This window comes from Schistosoma mansoni, chromosome 1 (genome assembly GCF_000237925.1).
Source record: "Schistosoma mansoni strain Puerto Rico chromosome 1, complete genome".
Classification (NCBI taxonomy): domain Eukaryota; kingdom Metazoa; phylum Platyhelminthes; class Trematoda; order Strigeidida; family Schistosomatidae; genus Schistosoma; species Schistosoma mansoni.
The window spans coordinates 1,288,154-1,314,598 of NC_031495.1; the positions used below are offsets into that span (position 1 = coordinate 1,288,154).

Sequence of the window (26,445 nt, forward strand, 5' to 3'; positions counted from 1 at the left end):
GGCGATATGAAAATTGTTTATAAGAATATAATATATATTTGAACAAAATTTATACAGTCTACATGTTAGATACCAAGATAAGAAATTTTGGGGACATGTGCACTGGAAAAATAACCTGGATAGAAGGTGATGTAGGGATGAAGCATACATCAACAGATTGAAATATTAGTTGGCACTAACAGTGTAGTTTGATAGAATGACCTACAACATCGTAGAAAAACGAAGTGCTAAATATATTAGGTACATATGTGAAGTGTTAATCTTTCTGGAAGGATAAGGCAAACCACAAAGAACAGTAATCTAAAGCGTATATTCATTAATATACTGGTCTTTCAGCCAATAACTAGACACGTCTAAGAGAAAGACAACAAAATATTGACTCGAAATTCTGAATAGTGTACGAAATACGAAGTAAAATGATGTAGCATACGGTTAATTAAGCTGGAACTGGTCTCACATGCATTTCGCTGTGAATTCGCCTCAATTCACCGGTGCTAATTGGCAATAAATTTTTTGAGAGAACCATGTTTGAATACACAAACAGACTACACATTGAAAGTGAGAGTTTATTCGTAACTAAATAATTTGCAAAGATAGGGAGAAAACCTGAAGAGAAAGATAGTTGTAGAAGAAGGATAAGACGAGCTTTACATGTGTTCTAACTGAAAATAATGTGAGGTTAACATAGCTGCATATTTCACAAAGAATAAATACCATCCCGAAATCATATGATAAGATCATGGGTGGTTTGTTAGTGGAATATCCATCTGAACTTGAGGCTTTGCCCATTCCACGAATTCGTCAATCAGTACTGGCCAAGCACCTGTAGGTAAAAGACAGTTTTTGAAGTGGAAAGCAACTGTATAAAACAGGAAATGATTTTTAATAAGTACAATTTAGATATAAAACGAATCAAACACCATAAGGATATCATTTAATCAATTAAATACATTTTTACTACACTGTATCGTAATATCAATAAGTTTCAAAAATTAGGTAATTTAACACACATATTCAAATATTCTTACTCCAGTCCTGATTCTGCTGTTTTGTTCTGCAATCAGTTCTAATACTGACATTTAATAAGTAAGGATTTATCAAAAAATGTATCATTAGAACATTATCAGAATCTAGGTATGCAGTAGCCCAGATAGTGATAGGCTAGATACATGCACTTAGTCAATTGAGTTAAGGACTCTGCTTGATATAAACTTCAGTATAGGCATTTGTGGAGCATCGACAACAATCATAATAAGTGTAGTTATTAAACCTAGGACATGAGCTCGTACTTATTTACGAATATTACTAGGATAGAAGACTGTAAATTTCCTTGACTGGTGTACTGTGCACAGTGTGTTTACGTGTTCAATGGAACGAAGATGTATTAATGGTTAATGTACGAAAGCCAGGTCACGATACTCTGTTGATTAGTTCCATCTAACCACCTAATACTAAAGTTTTGATTGTTATGTAGATAGTAAAAGTAGTTTTGGTTTGGTAGGTGGTCTTTTTTACATCCGTATTCAATATAAATCTTAGAAAAAAAGCGTAAATAAATATACTAATCTTTATATACCTTCTTCATCATAATTAGACATGTCAGGATAAATTGTTTCAACAAAGTCTAGAAGAAGATCCCATGTGTCTTTAGAAATTGGACGTTTATGATGTTCCTAGAAATATCAAGACAAAAAACCGATAAGTCAATAAAACTGACTGTTCAATTGTGAGAATGTATACAGTACTCAATGGTAACACAAACTAGAAAAAAGTTCGTGAGTTAAAACCATTTAAAAAAGGCATCAGTAAGTGGTTAGACGTAGGAAAGACCTGCTTACAATATGAACCGAAGCACTGGTAATATGTTTTAGTAAACAGTGTGGATTTACTTGGTAGAGCCAATATTATATTGAAAACTCTTCCAGTTGTCGATAAATGATTAAGTAACTCAGTTATCAACTTTTTAATTTTGTGCTGAAACTCATTTTAATTACTTTGATTTGAGAACCTAGTGTTCATATTAGTCATCATCACATAAAAGGTGTATCTTTTGTGGTCGGTTAACTGAATTGTCTTAGGAAATACTATGAATAATCACACAAATTAGACACTAGGAAAGTGGAAATTTAGCAAGTTGCGTTATATATATATATATATGAATATATACATATATGAATTTCAATTCACTAATAGTGCAGATAAAAAATTTGAGAATTTAAAGAATTTGCTTTAATTTACCGTCAATTAAATACATCTAATAACTGTTCAATCAATATATATTGGTCTATGAAACGACTTACTTGAAGGAATTTAAACCATAGAGATAAATGACAAAATCGACCACGTAGGAGAATTTCCCAGTAGGGAATAGCGTACTGAAGAACTATGAATAAATACACGTACAATGAAGTAATACTGGTAAAAAAGTTTAATTCAAAAAAGGAAATAATAGTCAGCTTACTGATTTAGATTAACTCATTCCCTAGGTACAGATTTACATACTTAGCTTTGAGCCATACTGAATGTGATGCTAATTAGTTGTTCAAAAAATGGGTGGAGCGTGGTTCTAATCTAAAACTTTGTGGTTGAAAGTTGATTACCCTAACCATCATTTTACGAACTGTTGATTTAAGCATTAGAGATCTCGACTACTATGGGACAAATTTGGATGTAAGTCTGATTCTTTTACGGTCGGTTAGTAATCTTTAAGTTAGTCATATACAACGAATATCCTAGTGCATATATACGTTAGCCTAACACAGTAAGGTTCAAATCAATAGGACGGAAAGAAAAGAAGTCGGGATGTCAAAGACTGAAAAAAATGCAACGAATATAGTTTGGGAAAGACGAGTGAAACTTCAAGTACCAAGTAGCTCTATGGATTTATCATGAAAAGCTGAAATAGTTAGGATAAATTATAGATGGAATGTAATTTAAGATATTAGTAAAGAAAAATACCACGTAGCTCACATTATAACATAGAAATAAAAATATTAGCAGGAAATATTGACCAAGAGAGAAGTCCACATCACATACACTAATTTTTACACAGATCGAACAGCTCATCATAAGGACAAATAGACGACTCTTAGTGAGGATCGAATGTTACCTCAGTTCTGGGGCTCCATGCAACACTGAGGTCAGTGGGACCAGATACCAATGCCCCAAGATTACCAGATGAGCACACATGTGTAACATAATTCTTCTATCTACAGATGAAAAATGAATTTGTATTTCATCATTAGAATTCCGAGCATAGGTTATTGTGATGGTGACATAATAAATATGTTTTTGTGATATGCCAATGGATCGAAAGTTGTATTTCTGACTTAATGTAAGTCACTTTTTTCGAGTAAATAAATAAACAATATTTACTCTGAATAAGTGACTTACATTAGGTCACGAAATGTCAGAAATACAAATTTCTACCGATTGGGATATCACAAAAATATATTTATCATTAACTTTCTACCCAATGGTCAATGTATTTGAAACTATCAAGTCCAACCTTGGTATTGAGACCTATCAAAAGAAACAATTTCCAGAGTCATAGCCAAACCTGCTTGTTTCTCGATGTACATCAATGTAGGAACGTTGAAAAAAGAGTTTAAGCGGCACATGCGGTTTCAAGAATTTGATCATTCAAGGATCCATAACCGTCTAAATATGACAGAACCTTCAGAGTCCAGCTGCCGAGTTAAAGAATAAAATTCTCGAGAAACGAAGTAGAGGATTAAGGTGACAAATAATACGTTCAATTATAATGAAATAGTTTCTTCGATTTATGAGGTTTAGGATATAGGGTGAACAATTTATTATCTTCAATGATTATTATCAACTGGATAAGGACTGTGATACAATATGTGAACCTAACTTTCATTTATGTATTTAAACACAAACATTGGTACAAAGGGGCACCAAATACATGTGCACCACACAAATCGTTTTGATTAGTGTGAGGACTGGGATACTACCCGGGTGCCCAAACCGAAGCAGGTGATTTTCCTAGGGGGCGACTCCCCGAGCCTTTAACTTGGAGGTCTAATCCACAAGGCAGTGGAGCAACGTTAAGAGATGTAGTCCCATGATAGCCGGTGACCAAAAATAGGTTAATACGCCTTTTGTTCCCTCAGGGTTCTGGAGCCCATATGCACCATCGGTTTTGAATCAGGATTTTCCAATTCCCCTAGTTGGACCCTCTGTATCCATCAACCCGGTTAACACGCTGGATGTTCGCTTTTCGTCCTCCCAATTCCGTAAACAACACCCCGCTGTGAGAAGACAGTGAGTACGACTTCCCTGGAAGTAGCTGTTTACGCGTGGTCATGTAAGAGCATTTCGAAAGGGAGAGCTGACTTTCCCCACCCTTAGCCGTACCAGGGTATGGGGGGGCTAAACTAAGGACAGTTTCTTGGGGGACCAATCCCTGAACCACAGAACTAGTTTACAGGTAAGTAGAGAAACATTAGGAAATACAATCTGATGATAGCCAGTAATTTGTACACTATTTGCCCCCTGAAGCCATGTTCAACTTTTTGGTAAGTCACTTGTAGTATTCAAATCTTTAATACAATGGGAGATGTTATCAATAGATTTTGAAACGAATACAAAATATTAACGATAACTACCACAAGAAGTCACCTAAATGAATAGAGGACAAAAATCTACTTACCTAATGATTTACTTTCATGTTTATCCAAATTAGCAAAGCCAAATGTGAATAAGTATAAAGAACGAAAATTTTGTTTGTCTTCTATATCACTTAATAGACTGGGAAGTTTATTACGCAGGGAACTGATTGAATCACACCTAAAGGAAAGAAATAAGGAGTATAGTAAGTACATTATTTGTGCATCCCAACAATGAGATCTTAGTTTGAAACAAATGAAGTCTTCTAAGTACATCTGTATGCAGAGTCAAAAACGTTAAGAATTCTAAATTGCTATATTTGTTACACAATTTCTAGTCGACTGTAAAGTTTCAGCTAACTACTTTAGTAGTCGCATAATACGAAGTTACTTATATCCTGTATAGAACATACAAGAACATTCTTTTCTAGGCGGTTATATAATCTTGAAATACCAGGACCAGATGACTGAATGGTTTTTCTGTTTAAGTCAACATTTGTTCAGTTTTCTCGGTCATATCTTCTTGAAAAGTTTCTCAAGAAAAATTATCTGCATCTAAATAATATGGAGGATTATTTGGTAATGTGGTCCTGGCGATCCAAACGAACAGACCGGCACTTTTACCTGAACTGTTTAACACTAAATCTGATTTGAGAAGTAGAGGGAAGTATTATGCCCAAGGAATACTAGATAGTAGAATACAACGTTACCTTTATTATATAACAATATAACCAAAAAGCTAAATAATTTGAAACCGTAATTACACTAATTTAAAATTGATTGTTGGTATACCAGATACACGGTATAGTTTGGCATTTAGCTTTAAGAGGCTTAACTCCTTAAATGCGCATTACGATCACTGGAAAGAGTAGGCACCACTGAAGTATGATCAGGTAATTGACCACAAACTATTTTAAAATATCTCTGGAGCGGTAGATCTGTTACTAGATGAGTGATGTTAATCTCAATTATACATTAGTAAGTAAAAGTCAGTCAATGTGACCTTCCATTGGTTGAAGTGAATAGAAAGAAAGCCTAGTTATATGAGTTTAAACAATCTACTGAACAGAGTAGGATTAAAATGAAAGGGGTCGCCATCTGACTTGACCAAGAGATATGACGGAATGCTAAAACCACTAAGTTTTCATCTAAGTTATGTAAGTAACTGTGAATTCTTCGGATGGAATTCACAAGGATTTATACGTCACGAATTAAGATCATTGAGAACGATGAATTGGATACACAAACTAAAAATCTTAAATATCACACTACTTTAAGTCTTCTATTCTCTGTCTATTTTTCTTTTGACTATTAACTACTGGTATCGTTTTAACAGTGTTAGCTTTATCTATTATTAGTTGTTTTCATTAAGGAAAGATGAAATGTACTAATTTAAGATGATAGTCGGTTGCATTCAGTCCTATGTTCTGTACAAATGTCAGACTACTGATTGAAGCAACATATGTAAATCATTGGATCCTTGGGGCTAGTGGTATGACGGTTAAATGCTTGCCGCGAGACCTGGAGACTCTAAGTTCGATTCCTGGCGGGGTCATGGATGTGTACGGTTGAGGAGTTCCACACTAAAACAAAATAAATGTCCGGCGCCTCACCGTTTTAATGGTTATTTGACTTACATCTCAATACTGAGAAATAGTTATAGCACCATGTAATGTTACAGAACTAGATTTCGTAAAGATTCCTAGTGATTCCATCTTGATACAATCTATTAAAGTATGTTTAAGCATAGTAGATACCTTTATTTTTAATAGTACTCAACTGAAGAAAACTAGTCTATAACTCGGCTGTGAAGTTTAAAATGTAAGCAGTGATTTCCATTAAATTTGACCAAGACAGCATTTTCACCTGAAGTAATATAAAGATAACTTACCCCAACTCTCTGAACCCACGAAAAAACTCCTCGCGAGTAAATTCTCCTTGTGTCTTTGCTGAAAACTTCCAAGCTAGGATTAAAGTGATTAAACTTTCTGGGTCAATATGAAGATCTGTGACAAGAAATAGCTCCATCCCTGTAGCTAGTATGCGATCAGGACACTGAGAATCTACCCAGAAATATATAGTGGAAGAAATAACAATAGTTTTTAGTGCAAGAAAAAAATTTATATCATTCAATGAAACATATTTGTGGAGTTATTTATAACTACAGAGACAGAGATATTGTTTCCTTGGATCTAGAATGTCTGAACACGATTCTAATATTTTTAACTGTGAAACAAGTATAGGTCAACGTCGTACGATCTACAAGAAACGGCTGTATTTCTCAGGCGAGTTCGATTCGTGTAGAAAATCGATAGACTGTATTTGTGAATGAAACTCAAATCCTCCGAAACGATGATGGGTTAGTTTTATATACAACTGAGAATCAGAAGTCCAACATCAACATACGGTAAAAACTAATTCTAAAAACTGGACACTGGAAGCAATATCAAACAGTGAGAAATTAGTGATATCCAAGATGGCGCCGCTACACAGAATAAATCATCAGTTAAGATATATTAGTCTGTAATGAGGTTTCGGTGAGATTGCAGTTTCGAACTACATTCCATACGGATGATTTTTAGCATCTGGAAAGCATTACTAGTCCTAAGATAAAACATGTGATTCAAAGCCGACTAATGAATGAACCTATGTTGGGTTATTGGTATAGTAATTCATTTAACTGACGCCAAAGTAGTGATCTAATTGAGACAAGTATTTTTCTTCTCTTAGAAGCACTTTTAACTAAAATAAGTAAAGTGACTTGAGTACAATTGATCAGTCTCTTATTAGCATGTATACATCCTGTGCGAATTGGCTTGATATTGCCTTAAGTCAAAAGCATTATAAGAAAAAAAGGATGGTGGCTAGCAGTAGAATCCAGGATGTGCATTTTGTCCTACTTGAGACTTGTTAGCTGGACGTATCTGCATACCAGAGTTGATGTTCACTCCGAGACTCAAGGCAATATCGCGACGATCCGCACGGGATACACATATGCTAATAACGCTTACCACGATAACGCTGGAAGAGATGGTCAATTTTTGCCTCATTAATAGTAGGTCCTTGAGGAGTTGGATTCTGTCTGTAGAAGTAATCTACGGCCTGTTCTAGTCTCCAGTTGCTCATTTGAAGGCAGTCAATAGCAACCTTATCAGAGCTTCGAGTAATAGCATTGAACTTCTTCACGCGATCTCTTTGTGAGGAGCTCAGTTTATACTGAAAACAAGATAAAAAAAATGGAATGGACTGCGAAAAATATTATGCTCAAAAGAATAAAATCAAACACAACGTTCTACTACGCAAAATTACTACATTTACTAAGGGGAAGAGCTCTAAAATGGAGTACAATTACTGAACATAATACGAAAAGCAATGACTTTAAGTTGCTTAAGGCAAAATAGTGGTTATGAAGAAAATATACTTCTAATCAGACAATTTGTATTACGACAGTTAAAGAGAGAAACTATATTGTTCATTGGACATGAATGTTAACCACTTGAATGATTATTACAAGACAAAATTTAGTTTTTAAGAACAGTCTACTCCAATTTCCTTCGAAAAAAAGCCAAAAGGACTGAACAGTGTTGATCGTAGTGCGTTTCTTTAAGAAACACACAAAAAAACGCTCTTGTTACTATACCTAAAACAGTTGTGTGACTAGTTCCTATCAGTGAGGACCAATAATGTTCTAGATTAGAAATAATGAAGAAACAACCTACTTGCTCACAGCTTCAATATTTTGTCAACTGTTATTGTAGCTCTTACCAATTAAACCATGATAAACTTAAAACAATGAAAAACGGGAGGATTTCAAACTTAGAGAGAGTACTGATCGGGTCTACATCCTCCATTGGATGTGTAATTACAGACTTGAAAATATGTATTGTCCTACCCAAGGTATTCTTCCCAAACTTACTGAGTCATACAAAGAACTGTTGAGGTAACTTCAACACGTTATGTACACTCAGATTTATTGCATAGTTTTACTGGATTCGAATTTTATGAGATTAATCTTCTCTTTTTACGGTCTTTGGCTGATTTGAAGTACAACATTCTGTTAAGTGAAAACCTCGATAAGATACAAGGTCTAGACCTGAGTGAAAGTCAGAATGTCTAAAGTATCGGATCAACTAAACATTGGTCTATTTATGCCCCTCTCTCAACTTACTCTTACATCAACTGATACTGAACGCCAAAGTAGGCAACGGTTAGGCAAACATATATGTCTCACCCATCTCAGTTGATAAAGATTAACAACCTTACCGACTTGCTACATTAATCTAGTACTGTGTTTAACCCCGACATTGCTTACTTGGTAGCCCCAACATGCTCCGAAGACACCTATGACTAAACACTAGCAAATGACGAATGTTTTCTCCCCAAAACCGTTTATTAACTGCAAAGGAAATAATACTGTATTCGTGCCTTTGATAACAGACGGATATGTTGACTGCACCGCAAGTAGCCTAAGCCAATCAAGCTTAGATGAATCCTCACTGCGCTTCCTTTAGACGCTAACCATTACGGTTGATGAGGCGCTCAAGACAAGTGAAATAGTTGAGGGCATCAACTATTCCACTCAGTATGATTAAGTTAGACTGGTCCTGAAACAAAACCGTACATTCGGAACGGGAAATGTGTTCTGGACCAGTAATTTGAGTTATGCGCTATGCTATCACAGACACCGTCTATCCAGTTGCGGTACTAGAGTAAGGTTGAGGAATGGTAGGAGGATGAGTCAACTAAGTTACAGTCAGTGACTTTGGGATTAAAACAGTACGGATAAAGAATATGTTGCAAGCTGCACTTTCAATTAAACATATCTCTAATACAGCCATTGATGTGTGTGTGAATAGAGCGACTTGACACAAAAAGTGAGCTGCCGCATTGAAAAAATAGTGAGCAACGCTCACGGTGTCATTTTCCCTGGTTCCATGGAATGTTCGTATACAGAAACGGACGGCGTTCACTTGCAAATTTATGCCGCCAAAATATCTCGTGTGAAGGATTAGTGGCTTAAAGCCTAACTTAAAGTCTAACTTACAGAGGAACTCGTTTTTAAGATCATTGTAAACAACACACATCAAGACGGATGCCTTGGATTCTAATATATTTCATCCAACCGTAACAAATTAATAACTCTAAACACAGACTAATCCAAGTAATTGGAACATTATATTTTTAGGCAGAGAAGGGTATGTAGACATAGTAACCATATTGTACCTATATATAGGTACAATATAGAATGCGGTTATTACCACCATAGCCAGTAGATAGGATATATTTGCGTGTAAATAGTAAAGATTATGAACGCTGAGTAAGCACAGTTTAATTTTCAGTCATTAATGAACCATAAACATGAGAGGACTCTGAGAAAGATGGAACAAACCTGGGTAGCCATTGTGGAAGCAAAAGTGAAATTGGCGGCTAAAGTGACTGTAAAATATTCCTTAAGTTACTGAATTCCATCATCTCGAATAAACTAAAAGTTGACAGTAAATCCCATGTTCTTTAGATTCTAACCCACAGAAAATATGTTTAAATAACTCTAGACGCTGCACTTTTTCAAATGTCTACAGCAGATAATCAGGTTGATAGTAACCCAGACGTTCGTTCGGTGCGATCCTCTTCTTTCCTGCAGGTTTTGCTTCGCTGTAACATATGTTATTTTGTTCCATTTGTGGTTTTAGAAATTCTGTTGTTTGTTTTAAAGGGAGTTGTACTCCCTTATTCTCAAGGTATATTTGCTAGTGAATTATCACTGTTCATATTTTTCATATTCTCCGAAATTCTACGCATATACTGTCTCATGATTTCAAATTTGAAGGAGAGCTTAGTCGGCATTGTGATTTCCGTTTTCCAGTTTTTACCAAATGTTGTTTTATGTGTTTGGCTCATATTATGGCAATCATATGTATTTTACATAGATTTAGTCTTAAGCTCTATAATGCTTATTTTGTACTTTTTTGAAGTTGTTTTTGACTTGATGGTTCTCGTAACATTGTCATGTGTGCCTGTATAGTTTATATATTATTCAAAAATATGTTTTGGTAATGAACTCAAATAGATTTAGTGATCCCAGTGCTTTGAATGAACCAAACTCAAATACGTAGCGTTGTGCGTTCCTAGAGTAAAAGGGAACCTGAAATTTTTGAATCTTTCTGTCTAACATAATCATCATTGCTTTTACCGCTAATGATCTTGTAGGGCCAGTGGGATGCCACTGAACCCTAGCCAAATCATCCGACATTTTAGTCACTAAATGTCGAACAGATCATCGATCACTGTCAAAGACAACGACAATTAACTCACATCGGTTAATTGTACGCCATGGACTGGCCCATGCGTTGGTGATCACGCTTTCACTTGTACCTTTTCTAACCAATATATTTTAGTAGTAACGTCGTTTGTGTTGTACGGCCTTCGAAGCATCCATAGTACCTTGATACGACGAAGGGATAATCCACGTTAGGTGCTGACAGTGAAGTGTGACTTCGACATTAGCTGTTGGTCACACCATCGCCGTGTGACTCGAGTGAGCCCTCAACCATTCGACAGAGATCATCTACGTTGGTGATCTACAATCTCTTTACTCGACAGAATCATACGACGTTGATAGTAGACTCGTTCATGCATATCACATCAAAGAAAAGTAGGAAAAGCTTGACAGGGGTTACAACCATCGAAAGTTGATTGAAGCTAAAGGGATATAAACATAAGACTAGTAGTCAGACTATCTGGTATTTATAAAGCTACTTGTTTCGGGTGTTATTCATCTCTACAAAATGCTGACATACCAGAAATATGATTTTTTGATAGTTGCATATACCAGTGCTATAATAAATGATCGATCGAATAATTTTTTTTAATTTTTCATGAATTTATTAATGTTGTTTGTGTTTTTAAAATATTTTGTAAAGCTCCTGTGACATTATGCAATAAAATACCATAATTATGTACAAAGACGTGACTTCAACTGTCACATCAGTGCGCGATGCTGCCACGAAGTAAAAAAGAATTAGAATATCCATATTAAATAAGGCCAGTAAATCGAGAATGCGACATAGTTTTCATAAGTGATTGCGTCTATACTGTTCAGATGACTTTTCGTGAAGTAAATCAAATGATATCAAATTGAGATAGCAAACAATAAACAATGCAATGTACGGAACTAAAAATCTGAAATCCATTCATTTCGTTCAACAGACTCTGGACACTTAGCTTTATTTATCAGTGAGTTATAAATTCACGATGTCACAAGTGTTCAGTGTTTGACAACACTGTTATCCGGAACACTTTTATAAACGAGAGTCCAAAAGCCAGTCAAACCAGAATTCAGAGGTAAAAAGGTTGGTAGACATATATGAAAGGTAGTCTACATATCCATAAGTGACCTATGCTAACTAGTTGCGAGGGATGCGTAGCACAGTGTATCCAACGGTGATCTGGTGTGGATGCTTGTCCAAGAGCCTTCAACTAGGGTGTGTCCAGTTAAATTAATGAGGTTAGCATCAATATTAGAGACTTACAGAACTACTTGTTTGGGGGTTTATTAAGATCTACACACGAACTCGATTTTAATCAAATTAAATTTTGTATAGGTCAGTTTCCTTTTAAATTTTATAAGATAGATGTGCAATTAAACTCTAGGATCCAAATTGGGTTGATGTTCTTATCTCAGGATAGTTCGTCTTAGGTGTCCTTTTTCTATTTTAGGAATAGAAAGAAAAAGGGATTTTGATTGAAAGTATGATAAAAAGCAAGTGAATGTATTATATCACTTCCAAAAAGCAGAACTTCATATATTTGCTCAGCATACTTAGATTGGATAGACAATTTGTCTTTACCACTAAGTTAAATTCTTCAGCTACAGAAACATCGGACTGTCTAGTTGTTTAGCTCTTTGAACAAGCATCATCGTAAATATCTTTCCAACACTTACACCGAGTGGGATAATATCATTTCTTTTATAAGAAGCTCTAGCAGCTAACGACTCAATTAAAAAATTATAATCCGGTTTTACGAGTAAGATTATTTGATCTCCACAAATAACTAATTCTATAAAGGCATAGAGTTGATCTAATATTATTGTTTTTATACAGTAAGACGAAAGAAATTATTTGATTTTTGTGATTTTTTCTTTAATAAGAGGATAAAAAGTTCAGCTAGCAACGTTGCATACATCAATTAAGAAATAACCAACATCTCATTCTTTCAGCAAATATGGGCCACGTCTGATATTGTGTATAAAGTTCTGGTTAAATTAGATATGATATGTAAAGTATAAAACTTCCAAGGCTCCTGAAGACTAAATGATTATGTTATATAACTAAAAGCCCTCTAGTGATGATTATTTCATAATCCACCATCATTTTTAACTCAATGCCCCAAGTCACTACTGGGCTTTTGTTATATAACTTTTGTCAGTTGGATAGGGATGACAATCACCCTTACCACTATATGTAACTTTACTCAGACTGAGATTAATTTTAAAGCGCTACTACTTAGCAAGTTCGCCAAAGACGTTTGAGATAAGTCGCAGTTTAAATATATCTGCATTGCAACGTTTTATGTTTAGTACTTGAGTAACCAACAAATAAGAGTGAGTGCAACTGACACACTTGTCTTAATGCACCAAAACAGTCTAAAAAGAGGAAAGTTATGGATCATGACCATAAAAATCAGAAATTTAGGATTGGAACTCGTATACGGCTCCGAATGTTATCGCTTTCTATCTCTGACGCGAGGGAAGTTTTCCATCCTTCCTGATGGACTGCCATCAATACAAAGTTATGTCGTTTAAGCAAATTCACTAAATTTTATTCCAGACATTTTCAAATGTTCATTGACTGGAGGTGAAAAAAAGGTATATTTCCTGTTTTCATGGTTCAAATAACAACTTTTCAGATAAATATAAATGAGAACATAGCTTAAGGAGCCTTAGTACTGGTGACAGGTAATCATCTAACCATCAATTTGCTTTTCTTGTTCTTCACTTAGCTGGAGTCAGAAAGATGTAATTATCTGATGTTTACATGTTTCGTTGTTTCTACTTCTACATTTGCGAACTCGTTTTTGCCCTTAGTATTAGCTCGGCTAATTTACATAATAGAATAACCTTTGAGTTTGGCTAAACTTACCTAGGTATCTTAGTCAACAGTTAATTTTGGAAAGTAAGTAGTACTAAATAAACCAAAAGATTTGGAACTTAACTCTGCACTTCATGAATTAAGGTAGCTTTTGAATGACTTCAAAAAGACTTGAATATTGTACATTGATTATCCAGTTTAAAATTCCCACGGTTTATTTATTGGAGTGACTTCATATGTAAATAAAGGGAATACAAAGAGTGAATTTATCCTTAAACTTCTACTTTATTATCAGAATATTGACGCTTTCGAAAAATTTTCATCTTTATAAAGGAGGAACAACAAGCATTATAGAATAAAGTGAAGTTATTTCGTTTAGTGTGTTTCAAATCACTATACATGCACAATAATTGGTACAAATAAATAGATAACTAAGATGTTTTACGAACGTACTTTAGTATGTAAGTTCCATGGAGTCATTTAATTCACTAATGAAGAGCAAGTATAATAAGTTTCAATATTCATACGAGTTAGATTTGCAGGCAAGCAGAATAGGTGAGAGAGGCCATGATATTAAAAAGTACAAGAAACATGTGCAAACTGTTATGATTGAAGTAGAGAAATGATAAGAAATAACAAGATTGCTAGTAATTACTAAAAATAACAGCAAAGTAATGATAATACTAACAGCTGAAGATTGATAGATAAAATCTGATTAGGTGAATGGCTGAATTGTAATAATGTTAAAAAACATGCAACTAATTATAATGGCTATAAAGTAGAAATGAAAACTTGACTTAAATGAATGAGGAAGCTTTTGTTTGTGGTCAAATAAAAAGTGATAGAAGCTACGAACTTATAGGTAATGACATGAGTTTACAGAAATATTAGTTTTCAATGATTTCATCTTACTATTGACTCAACTGTATGTCAAACAGTGTTGAGTAAAGAAAACAGATAGGAGATGAGGCAATTATATTTTACGTTGCAAATGAATTCAAGAGCGGAAGTGAAATAATTAGTTGTCAGATATACAGACAAATGTACCTTCCACAATATCGCTATTGAAAAAGTTAGCCGTATACTAGATAAAATATATGCCATGCGTTAAAAGTACCGAGCTTCCAATCCGTCATTGGTTTTTCAACTTAGATCGGTTCGTGAACTTAGCAATATCCAACAATCTCCATATCTTTCATGCTGATAAAGTAGTTTTTTATGATATAATTAATTCCCTTATAATTTCATGTCAAAAGGCATAACCAGATCATCCGAAGTAATTTCTTGATTATCCAGAGGATAATTTTTTAAAGATGAAAGTTGTTTAAGTAACGTGAATGAAAGTTGACTTATCAGTTTTATCCGTTTAAGTAAAGAAGTATAGTTTTTTAATGCATGGTAGAGGGTAGTTTATTAAATTTTTCAGTGTTTCAATAAATATCTGTCATTTTAAGGGATCAGAACAGGACATAAGGTAAATATAAAGTATCTTAACCTAACATATCAATACTTGTCGTGCAATCATTTTAAATAGGACATATATGATCACATCGGTTTTTGATATACTTTAGGTAGATAAGTAAAAATGACTTATTGCGAAATTCGGGCATATATACTTTATACAAATGAATAAATTCTCATCCCCACTAAACGTTGAATAGCTTATTTATGGCAAAAATGGGCTCAAAGAACGTTAGGTAAACAAACAGTATATTTTACTAATAACAACTGGTACACAAAACTCAGAATATACGGGTATAAAAAGATACGCAGATGAATTTTAAGTTTACTAAAAGACTCCTAAAGTACCAAACAAATCCAATAAAGATTTGTAGCTGATCAATAAAACAAAGGTAGTAATTACCGTCAACGTGAAAAATTTCGATCATGAAATATAGTTACGTCCTAAAAAGTAACCGTAAAGTTGAAAAATAATCTTTTGTTACTGTATAGCAATTAGAAATCAAATTTGTATTGTACTATTTTATCTATTATCATCCGCGAATAGTTCATATTACGTGGAAGGATCATTTTCTGAAGCATTCATAACCAGAAAGGGTAGTGTAACCGTTTCTTTTTTCTGCGCTAATTATCATCCGTTCACGCCAAAAATATAACACAAGGGGAAATCCAGAACTTTTAGATACTATACAAAGCATCATACCATTCATTCCCCATTATCGAATTCAGTTAGATTTCTAGTCCAATGTATTCGTTTGACAACTGTCCTATCTCTGTCAGGTCTGAATATAAAGTTCATAAATTCCATTCAGAAATTAAAGGAAGCTGTTTATAGCTAGTAACCAATGAAGAAAATTATTTTCAAACTAAGCACATTTCAATATAACATTTAAGTAATCTACTATCGTTAATCATGTCCTAATTTATTTCAAACGAAATTTGCCAACTTATCATCAAAAAAAGCATCTATCCGAAATACGGTTAAACTTTATTTAGAATAGTGATAGACATGGTGATTAATTACTTTTACTGTATAAAGAAACAAAACAATGAAAAAAAACCTGTTTCAAAAAATTAACTTATATACTCATTACTTTTGTTTGTCATGCTATGCCACATCACCGCTATTTTCACGCAATAACACATAAACATATACGTGATAGTCATAGAACAATTAATGAAGAAAAAGAATAATTACGTAACAGTGAAAGTGTCACAAATGAGTTTAAAATGTTTACAACTCTATATAACTTATGGATTAAATTTTAGTACAAAAAAAGGTACTATATATCCATTTACTATTAGATTTTTCATATTCACTCAGTCATAGTCAATTGAGTGTATATAAGAGAAAAAGAAAAAAGAAGATTAATATTATGTAATCAGGTATAAATTTCCTGTTTAAAAATATTGAAATTAATTTTTGTGTATGTGTTTGGTAATGGAAAATAACCCCACTAAGTTACAACAAATGGAATTTTTTTTATATTTACGTTTCTTTTTATTCAAGAGTAAATACTGGACAATTGTTATTAGTAATATTTGGTTTATCTACTAAATTTTCTTCATTTTTCTGTAAATTTGATTGAGATATATTAAATTTTAAATCTTTTGAATGATCATATTCATTAGATCTTGGATCATTGATCTGTATATTATCTGGTATTTTTAAATAATCTTGAAATTGTTGAAATACATTTGTTGATTTTATTGGTAAACTATATTTACGTGTTAAATTTACTGTAGGTGACCATTTTTGTTGTGATAATGATGGTTGTACTTGGTGTTGTTGTTGTTGTGGTGGTGGTGGTTGTTGTTGTTGTTGTTGTGTCATCATTGAATTTGATTGATTAAATAAATTATTTTGTAAAAAGTAATTTTCATTTTCTAATTTATTTATTCGATATGTAAGATAACTTAAATGTTCAATTAATTCATGATTAGTTTTATTATGTTTGTAACTATGTATAGCATTAAACATTGAATTATCTTCTTTTGAATGATTAGAAATATGCCCTGTTTTAAATATACCTGATGGTTTATAATGATGTGAACAAGTTTTATAAGGCCATGGAGGTCGTCTAGCCGTCCAATTAGGTGTTTTATGTTTCGGTATTTTTAAATGAGTACAATATTTTCCATGTGTTGGCTCTGATTTAAGCATAGAAGATGAATAAGCGGGGGTTTTATTGATGAATGGTGATGATGAAGGTTGTGAAGTATGCTCGTAAACAGCTTGATATTCTTGTTCATCTTCGGAAATTGTTGCTTCTGAAATTGATGGTGTAGAAGCTTTTTCAAAACAAATAATTGGTATCACTCTTTTTCCATTTACTGTACCATCATGATTTGAACTGTCCAAGTTTGAAGTTATTGTTTGCTTTCCTTTCATGGAACAGTCAAAATGGCAATTTTTACGAAACAACTTTTCATTTTCCACTTCTTTCCATTGATTTGAATGAAAATCAGTAATCATGACGCCACTATGTAATGCTATAGGTGTAGATTTTACGTTAGACTCTTTTAATTGACTACTATTTGGATGATAAAAAGAGTCATCAGTAGAAAACAGATTTGTTGGCATTGATAGATGACGCTGTTTTCCAAACGGGATAGAGTCATTTTGATATGGTTTTAACCTCGAGCATTTATTTGGTTCCGCTACTAAACAATTACAAACTTGTTCATTTTCATTAGAACACATTGCTGTAAAATTTCCTAGGCTGTCATTTACTGTTGTCGGCACCGAACTTGATCGATTCTCATAAACAGACTGACTTTGACCCGCCACGTTGAAGATTGTAGGATTAGGCTGTATAAATGGTCCATGGTTTGAAGTTATATGGGTTTTATCAGGATTGTTCATCACCACAATGGCCGATGGAGTAGGGGATCTTTGCGGTGTAGGCAGAAAGGCTGAGCAACGACTTGGGTCACTGCCATAACCATCCGACCCATCGCTGTTGGAAACGCGTACTAAACACTCATGATTTGAATTCATGTCTAATTGAGAATGACTGTTCTGATTAATTGTTGGATTATTATTACGAAGGTGCGTGCTGTCAAGAGCAGGTGCAGAATACCCAATGTAGTTCATGGGATCTGTTGAGTTCATAACTTTCCTCTCAAATGGAATAGATTTATTCGGAAAATCTGAAGGAAGAGACAAAACAAATTATTATTTTAGTATTTAAGCAAATAACTGAAAGCATTTTTATTGTATATCGACTACTTACAATGAAGATTAGAAACATTAAATAGTTGGTAATTTTATTTGCATGAAATTTGTGCTACAAGTAGTTAGATATTTTCCTAAATCAACTATTGTGTGAGTTATCTCTGAATTAAGTCCCAGAATACCCAAAACTACAGTAGAACACTTACTTACTTACTTACGCCTGTTACTCCCAATGGAGCATAGGCCGCTGACCAGCATTCTCCAACCCACTCTGTCCTGGGCCTTCTTTTCTAGTTCTATCCATTTTTTGTTCATTCTTCCCATGTCTGTCTCTATTTCTCGGCGTAATATTCTCCTTGGTCTTCCTCATCTCATTTGACCTTCAGGATTCCATGTGAGGGCTTGCCTTGTGACACAATTAGGTGATTTCCTCAAAGTAACTTGTTGCTGATAGTGTCTGGCCATCGAATCCGAAGAATCTTGCATAGACAGCTGTTAATAAACACTTGTATCTTCTGGATGATGGCTTTCGTAGTTCTCCACGTCTCTGCCCCATACAGTAGAACTGTCTTGACATTTGTATTGAAAATTCTAATCTTGGTGTTGGTTGACAATTGTTTTGAGTTCCAGATGTTTTTCAGTTGTAAATATGTTGCTCTCGCTTTGCCGATCCGCGCCCTCACATCTGCATCTGATCCACCGTGGTCATCAATGATGCTGCCCAGATATGTAAAGGTTTCCACGTCCTCCAAAGCTTCTCCGTCAAGTGTAGTTTGGTTGGTGCATGTTGTATTGTATCGGAGAGTCTTGCTTTTCTCTTTGTTTATATTGAGACCTACTGCTGCTGAGACTGCTGCTACACTGGTCGTTTTCTCCTGCATTTGTTGTTGCGTTTGTGATAGAAGAGAACACATCGACATGATATTATCTTAGACTACTTGGCTACCTACTTGATTAGAAAACATAACATTTATAATGATGGACTGATTCTCGATTCACTATTTTAACGACCATTAATATTAAAAACTTGAAGTTAAGTATTTTTCTCGTACTTGTCTTAAGAATCACTAAGAAACTAGTGTTTTTTTAATCAAGTTTTCAATTAGTACTCACTTTAAACCCAAGGCAAGATTTAATTCGAGATCTTTAGTTATCACAGAGAGGCTATAATCTTCGATAATTCTTTACTGCAGTCAGTTTACGAGTTCTAAGCATTAATGCTGTGGAAGAGAGCGTGTGAATGTATTTCAATTCTCAAACAAAATTGAAATAACTGGTTACTGCTTTCAAATCTTAAATATGATTTTCTAGTGATCTCCAAAAGGATCGTATTTTATTCTATTGATCTCTAGTGAACAAATCAGGTGAGCTAATAAATAGCAGTTATAAATGGGAATTATAAGGATCTAACGTTCCAGAATAAGTTAATTCATTTTCTCAAATAAGTCATTATCAGGACAAGTATAAAAAATAAGCAGCTCTTTCATAGATTACACTACACAATTATTTTAGTTAGATAACCATTGGAAACCAGAAAGCACTAGGAATCTTTTTCGTTTTAGTATGAAACTCCTCAGTAGTGTATAACTACTTCCCCACCAGCAGTCATACTCAAGGCCCCTGATCTCATAGGCAACGCATAACATTTAAACCACTGAGTTGGATACACAAAATACTAAAAATATCCTAATCAATATATCGGGTGTGATGCAGTTACTCACCGAGGACAATGGAAGATTGTCTCGTAATATCGTAGATTGATCAAAGTTAGACATTAACACCGTTGGATATTGGCTAAGTGGTTTACAGACTGAACGCAAGATTGAGGACCCTGGGTTCGAGTCTCACCTACAGGATCTTAGATGCTCATTGTTGAGGAGTCCCAAACTAGGAAAAACAGTCGTTCAGTGCTCCCTAGTTTTCAGTAGTGGTCCAACGTTAGCTGGTTCATAATCTCACCGTAATCATTCTGTCTTTGTTTACTTTTCGAGTGTTCTAACGTGAGTGTAAATAATAATATTGTAAACAGACACAGACGAACAGATACATTACCATTTTAACAAATAATATCAATTACTAGCACAATGTTCAAATAATAAAAATCCAATATCATTACTTAGTGTTTTTACTTTAGTAATTCGTCATTAATATGTAGAAAGATGTTAAATGAAACATTAAAAGCTGGATTTACATACAATGTGCATTAGTGACATCCAAGGAAGTTATTATACTCTTTCTACATTAAATTTACGCTCATAGATTGATTGTACCGATGAATAGTGAATAAGGGGTAAGTTGTAGATAGAATTTGGTTGCTGATTAGCAAAATATGACTACAGTTTTATGATATTTCTCTCAATAAAATGAATTAGTCGTAGATGATTTCAACCCGAAGATAAAAATTAGCAACATTTAGTGACAGATGAGAGATAAAACTTATTATCTACAGTTAAATTAAATCATTTGGCTCTGATCTGTTACATTATTATCTGTGTAGTAAATAAACAGACTAGTGTTATATGACGTTACATTTTCTTAAATCCATTATGAAACTTTATTTGTTACACTAATTGATAATGCAAATATTTTCTAGGGTATATCTGAGTTTGATTGGGTAAGAGTGAGATAATGTAGTGTGGTCTACTTATATCCATATAAGTAGTATATGGTGATAGTTAGACATAAAATGTATTTTGGCAGAAGACTGATAAGGAAAGAACTGAAATGAAGCGCAATTGGTAGGAAAATGCACAAACAATGAAATTAGAGAAGATGGACTGATATTTACAGAAGGAACAGTGAAGATTGAGACAATTGATTGTTATTTTGCAAATTAACTGTTTACTGTATGGTTATCAGAATTTAGTGAGATAGTCTGTAATTTTTGCTTAAATACATTCGATTGTCCCCTGTCATGTTCTCGTTCACTTCAATATTATTGATTTCAGAGAGTTTATTATTTTACTATAGGCGACCTTCTTGAATATCTGGGCTACCTGTTACTGTTATCTAGATATTTCAACAAGTTATCTAATTTTGTTTGTTTCAATAGATCATTATGTCGATTAATTTCATAGCCTACCCAGTTAGGAGAGAGCATCATCAGAGACACTGTGACTGCTGTCAATATACATTGAAAAGAATGTACATTATTTAGATGTCGATTTATTGAACTGCTAACATCTTATTGGCGATCACTGAATATTTACCGACAGGATCAATCAAGAAATAAGGAACAGAAACTTGATGAAATACTTGGAGCTGAGAATTCTATATTGCATGAAGAATATAATACTGAATAAAGTGAATAATAATAAATAATCAGTGTCCGCATGAAAAATGTCATCTGACATGATTATGATTACTTCAACACTTAACAATAGAATGGGATATGTATCTTTTAGGCTATACCACCGGTTGTATAAGGATAGTAATGAAAGAGATGCAAAAAGATTTAAATTGAACAGTGGAAACCATGGCTTACTACATACATATCTGAAAGATCTTAAGAAAAATATAACGTAGAAGACAAAAACGTAATTACATTAACAGAATAATCATACCTTTTATATTTTGTTGTGGAATATTCTGATATTGATTTATTTTTCTATAAGCATCAGCTTCAAGTTTACTTCTTGCATTTGGATACTCTTTAAGTACTTTCCAAAGATCAGATTTAGACAAGCAGAACAAATCAGAATATCCTAGGGAACGTACTGATGCTGTACGTCTATTACCATTATTGCCCAGATTTAGAATAGATAATTCACCAAAATAACTTCCGGCGTGTAGTGTAGCTAAAACTGTATGTCCATCATCTCCTAAAACGTGCAATTTTCCACGATTCACAATATACATTTGCTTACCAATTTCACCTATAAAATATGAAGTTTATTTAAAAAATTATTTTGATTAATATATGGAAGCAAATAACTAACGGTAATCTGTAAGATATCACGTCTTAAATCATATTCGTTACTTTCATTTAGCTGTTATAGTAGATCATTAAACTGAGATGAAACAAACATATATGTGGAGGTTTGAACTACATTTCATTTAGAGTATAACTAATGGCATTAGTTTACAGTTCCCCATAGACACTGTGATGGATAGTACTGTGTCTAATTATTTTTTTTTGGCAGATCCACTTTAATCATGAAAGTTCTCAAAAACTATTTTACTTTAAAACAACACTAATTTTCAGTACTACTTAGTTGGAAAGTAATTGAAGAGTGTAGTGTACTAAACACTTTTCTCAATTCCAGGTAGTGCCCTCACTAACTATGTCGACTGCAGCCACAAATATCCTTTTGTCTTACTCTCCGAAAATTATTACATCTTTTGTGAACTAAAACAATCAATTTTACAAGATTTCCTTAACATTACATAAGCCAGTTAAAATTATGCGCCTTCCAGCAACTTGACATTAAATGGATTTATTGAAGTCCTAGTAGAGAGTATTGACCAATATAGTTGGCCGATGTACAAGTAGGGCAGTGGCAGACTGACAAAACGGAATAGTGGTTCCCATATAAATATATAAACGTCATCATATCAGAAGCTCAAAAGCTCTTTGTAAGATGATATATGAGGATGAAAGAGCGTACCACGAAAAGATAGTTTCCTAATTTTCCTTATTTATATTTATGATAACCAAAGGTAATTTGAGAATTCTAAGTACCCCACCTATGTAAACGAAAGAAAAGAATACCAAAATCTGGTTTTCAAATGACAGAATAATTGACTTGTCTTTTGTGACGTACAATAGAATAAAAATATATTATCACTGAGTAATTATTCATGTCTCATTTGATCAACCATTCTAATGATTACAAACAGACTACTCGATTAGCATTATGTTCAACCGATATTGATCTGTGTAACATTTTATGAAAAAGACGAAAAGGGAATGGATTTTTCTGACGATGTAAAATTTGACTTTTTTGAAAAACAGAAGCCATGATAAGCAAAGATGGATAGTGGCTAGCAGTGGAATCCAGGATGCACGTTTCGTCCTATTTGCTTATAATGCTTGCGAATTAAGGCTATATCGAGGCAAGGCGCACAGTATGCACATATGCCAATAAGAGACTGACCAGTTGCAGTCCTAAACATCAATGAGAAGATTCAAATAAACAATACAAGTGAATATAAACCATTATGCATTTTAAGGTACTAAATAGTTATGAAGAGTTGTTAGAAACTGAATAGACATAGTTTGATCAAGGTTCCTGATTAGCTTGTGATGTAATAAAAAGGAATTTGGTTAGTTGGAATAGGAGTGACATACAGAAAGGATTTTCGACAATCTTCTACAACATTTACCAAAAATCTTATATCTGTAAATTAGGTATAATCAGAAAGGGGTTTTGTGGACATCATCGTAATTTAATAGTTGGATTCATGATTTAATTGAAGCTAGACCACCATGAAACACCTGGAAGCACTGGACGGCCATTTCATCCCAGTATGGAACTCCTCAGTAGTGCTCATCTACAATCCCGCCTGCGGGATTCAAACCCAGGACCTTCAATCTCGCACGCGAACACTTAACCTCTAGACCACTGAGCCATTATCCAACAATGTTAATGTCTAACTTCAACCAATCCGCGAAATTGCGTCACCGTTCACCATTGTCTTCAGTGAGTTATATCCATTGGTTACAGGGGTTTCATTTTATGTTGTCGTAAATATGTGTTCATACATCAAGTTTTTAATTCATTAAAGTCAAATACTTTCTGTTTTAGTTTATACAAATCTGACTGTGAACAAATCACTTAAAAATTAGTACACTTAGTTGTTTCATTGTTTTAATTTCCATCTATTGATCATCTTTGCATTCTAACTTGTATAGTGCAAACTATGGTTACCTGCACTAGGCACAAGTTTTCTTTTTTACAGATGTAACAGCTCGGAATAATGTTCTGTCTAATAAAAAGTTAATATACAATAGGAAATATATATAAGGTCATCAATAGTAAATAATTGACTAATAGTATTCAGTTTTTTTTATCAAGTGATTACCATTTTATAGAAATTAGTCACAAAATTTTCTGATGGAATCTAGAAGCAATAGTATGATTAAGTTTATTAGTGAGAAAATCATTTCCATTCATTTGGACAATGATCACCTTTTTTGTAATACCATTTGAGTACATTATTAAAAAAGAAACATCTTAGGGAGTATGTGAATGATAACATATTATGACACCCTTCAGTCGATGTATATTTATTAGAAAGTGTAGTGTATCATTCTTCTACTGTATTGGGCGGAGACGTGGAGAACTACGAAAGCCATCATCCAGAAGATACAAGTGTTTATTAACAGTTGTCTATGCAAGATTCTTCGGATTCGATGGCCAGACACTATCAGCAACATTCTACTGTGAGAGAGAACAAACCAGATTCCAGCGGAGGAAGAAATCAGGAGGAAGCGTTGGAAGTGGATTGGGCACACTTTGAGGAAATCACCCAATTGCGTCACAAGACAAACCCTCACATGGAATCCTGAAGGTCAAAGGAGATGAGGAAGACCAAGGAGAATATTACGCCGAGAAATAGAGACAGACATGAGAAGAATGAACAAGAACTGGATAGAACTAGAAAAGAAGGCCCAGGACAGAGTGGGTTGGAGAATGCTGGTCGGCGGCCTATGCTCCATTGGGAGTTACAGGAGTAAGTAAAAAAAGTAAGTAAAGTAAGTGTATTATTCAGTGTATATGCTTTATCTAGTTCAATTTTCATGAAGCAAACATATAATTAATTGCTTACCTTTACGACATACATAATCACCTGGTGCAAACAATACAACACGTAGTTTTAATACAAGTTCAGATAAAAATCCTTCTTCAGTATCTTGAAATATTTCTACTTGTTTTAATGTATTCAAATGTACATGAATAGCTATTTCAGCTTTTAATTTATATGGCAGATTTCGTAGAACCTTTTCTTCGTCTGTTATTTTATTTGTATACCAGAGAAAATCAAACCAATTTATTACACGTTCTTGTAATGATGCTGGTACTCTTCTTAATGACATATAGTTCTTCACACTATCAAGCCGTGCTGAAATATAGATATAAGTATTACGATTAAAAGTATGTTACAATTGAGCTTTCGTCTGGAAAAATTTATGACCGAAAATTAGATTGAAATGATCGAAATACTTGTTAGTAGGTAAATTGTAAGTGGAAAATAAGTTACTATCAATAAACCAGACGTGAAGTCCTTTGATATATTTCTATGCACGAATATTTAATTTATACTTGTTTCGATCTAACGCCATACAGCTCAGTTGATGGGCGAAATCCATGTTCAGCCTATTAAGAGTCAACGGTTTTGAGTATTTGTGTTTCGTACAAGTTTCTTAGAGAGGAGCTCCTTATAATTTTATGTAGAATGGATTAAAATTCAATTACTTTTTGGTTATTGTTATCATTGAGTATTTATCTCTGATTTAACCTTAAACTATCCTAAAGAATAGCTTGAATTTCCAAGCTACAACAAAAAATGTTCGGCAGGGAGAGCACTAAGTCAAAACATGTGTTCTTATGATGGAAGTCCTATTACGATATACGTCTTGGTCATATTCGGTTATTTATTTGAATGAGGTTAGCTACTTTGAACATGACAAACAACGTAGTCTTATGTTGCGAATTTAAATGATGAGAAAAGTGTTAAATATATTTCAGACGTAATTGCATAATCTAAATATACATAACAAAGTTTTCCTATTCAAATTCATATAATCTCTTTCTTAAAGCCGAATTCTGATTCATCTTCAATCATATATGAAATGTTCAAGTGAACAATAAACCGGCATAACATGATCATAGTAAGTTTGATGTTGACAAATGACATCCTCTACAACATACTGCATTTCATATGTTGCTTAGCCAAATTCATTTCATTTGTAAAACTGAAATATTCACTTGTCACTGTTGTTGTTTTTTATACACCATAAATTCAATAAATATAATTAAAATAAAAAACAGATTTTTCATTTTAATCACTTTATTTTATAGATGAGATCATGAGTCAGTCGAAGCTAAACCACCATGGAAAACCTGGAAGCACTGGACGGCCATTT

At 33.7% G+C, this 26,445-nt stretch overlaps 2 protein-coding genes across 2 annotated transcripts in view; both read right to left on the reverse strand.

Annotated features, from left to right (window-relative positions):
- Nucleotides 1–593: 593 nt before the first annotated feature.
- Nucleotides 594–10,068, reverse strand: Smp_105330 (putative leucine zipper protein). Its single transcript, XM_018792938.1, has 7 exons — nt 10,018–10,068; nt 7,640–7,844; nt 6,520–6,691; nt 4,673–4,809; nt 2,301–2,383; nt 1,577–1,673; nt 594–823 (listed from the first exon to the last, which is right to left on the reverse strand). Exons 1-7 carry the CDS (start codon nt 10,027–10,029, stop codon nt 738–740), a joined length of 792 nt encoding a protein of 263 aa, XP_018647500.1. The 5' UTR covers nt 10,030–10,068; the 3' UTR covers nt 594–737.
- A 6,611-nt stretch (nt 10,069–16,679) lies between these two features.
- Nucleotides 16,680–26,445, reverse strand: part of Smp_105340 (putative cyclic nucleotide-gated ion channel) — a gene marked incomplete at both ends in the record, with an annotated part of 33,491 nt that continues 23,725 nt past the window's right edge. The window contains 3 exons of the mRNA XM_018792939.1: nt 16,680–18,331; nt 21,920–22,231; nt 25,128–25,421. Of these exons, the coding sequence (XP_018647501.1) occupies nt 16,680–18,331; nt 21,920–22,231; nt 25,128–25,421 (2,258 nt within the window). The remainder of the gene's footprint in view (nt 18,332–21,919; nt 22,232–25,127; nt 25,422–26,445) is intronic.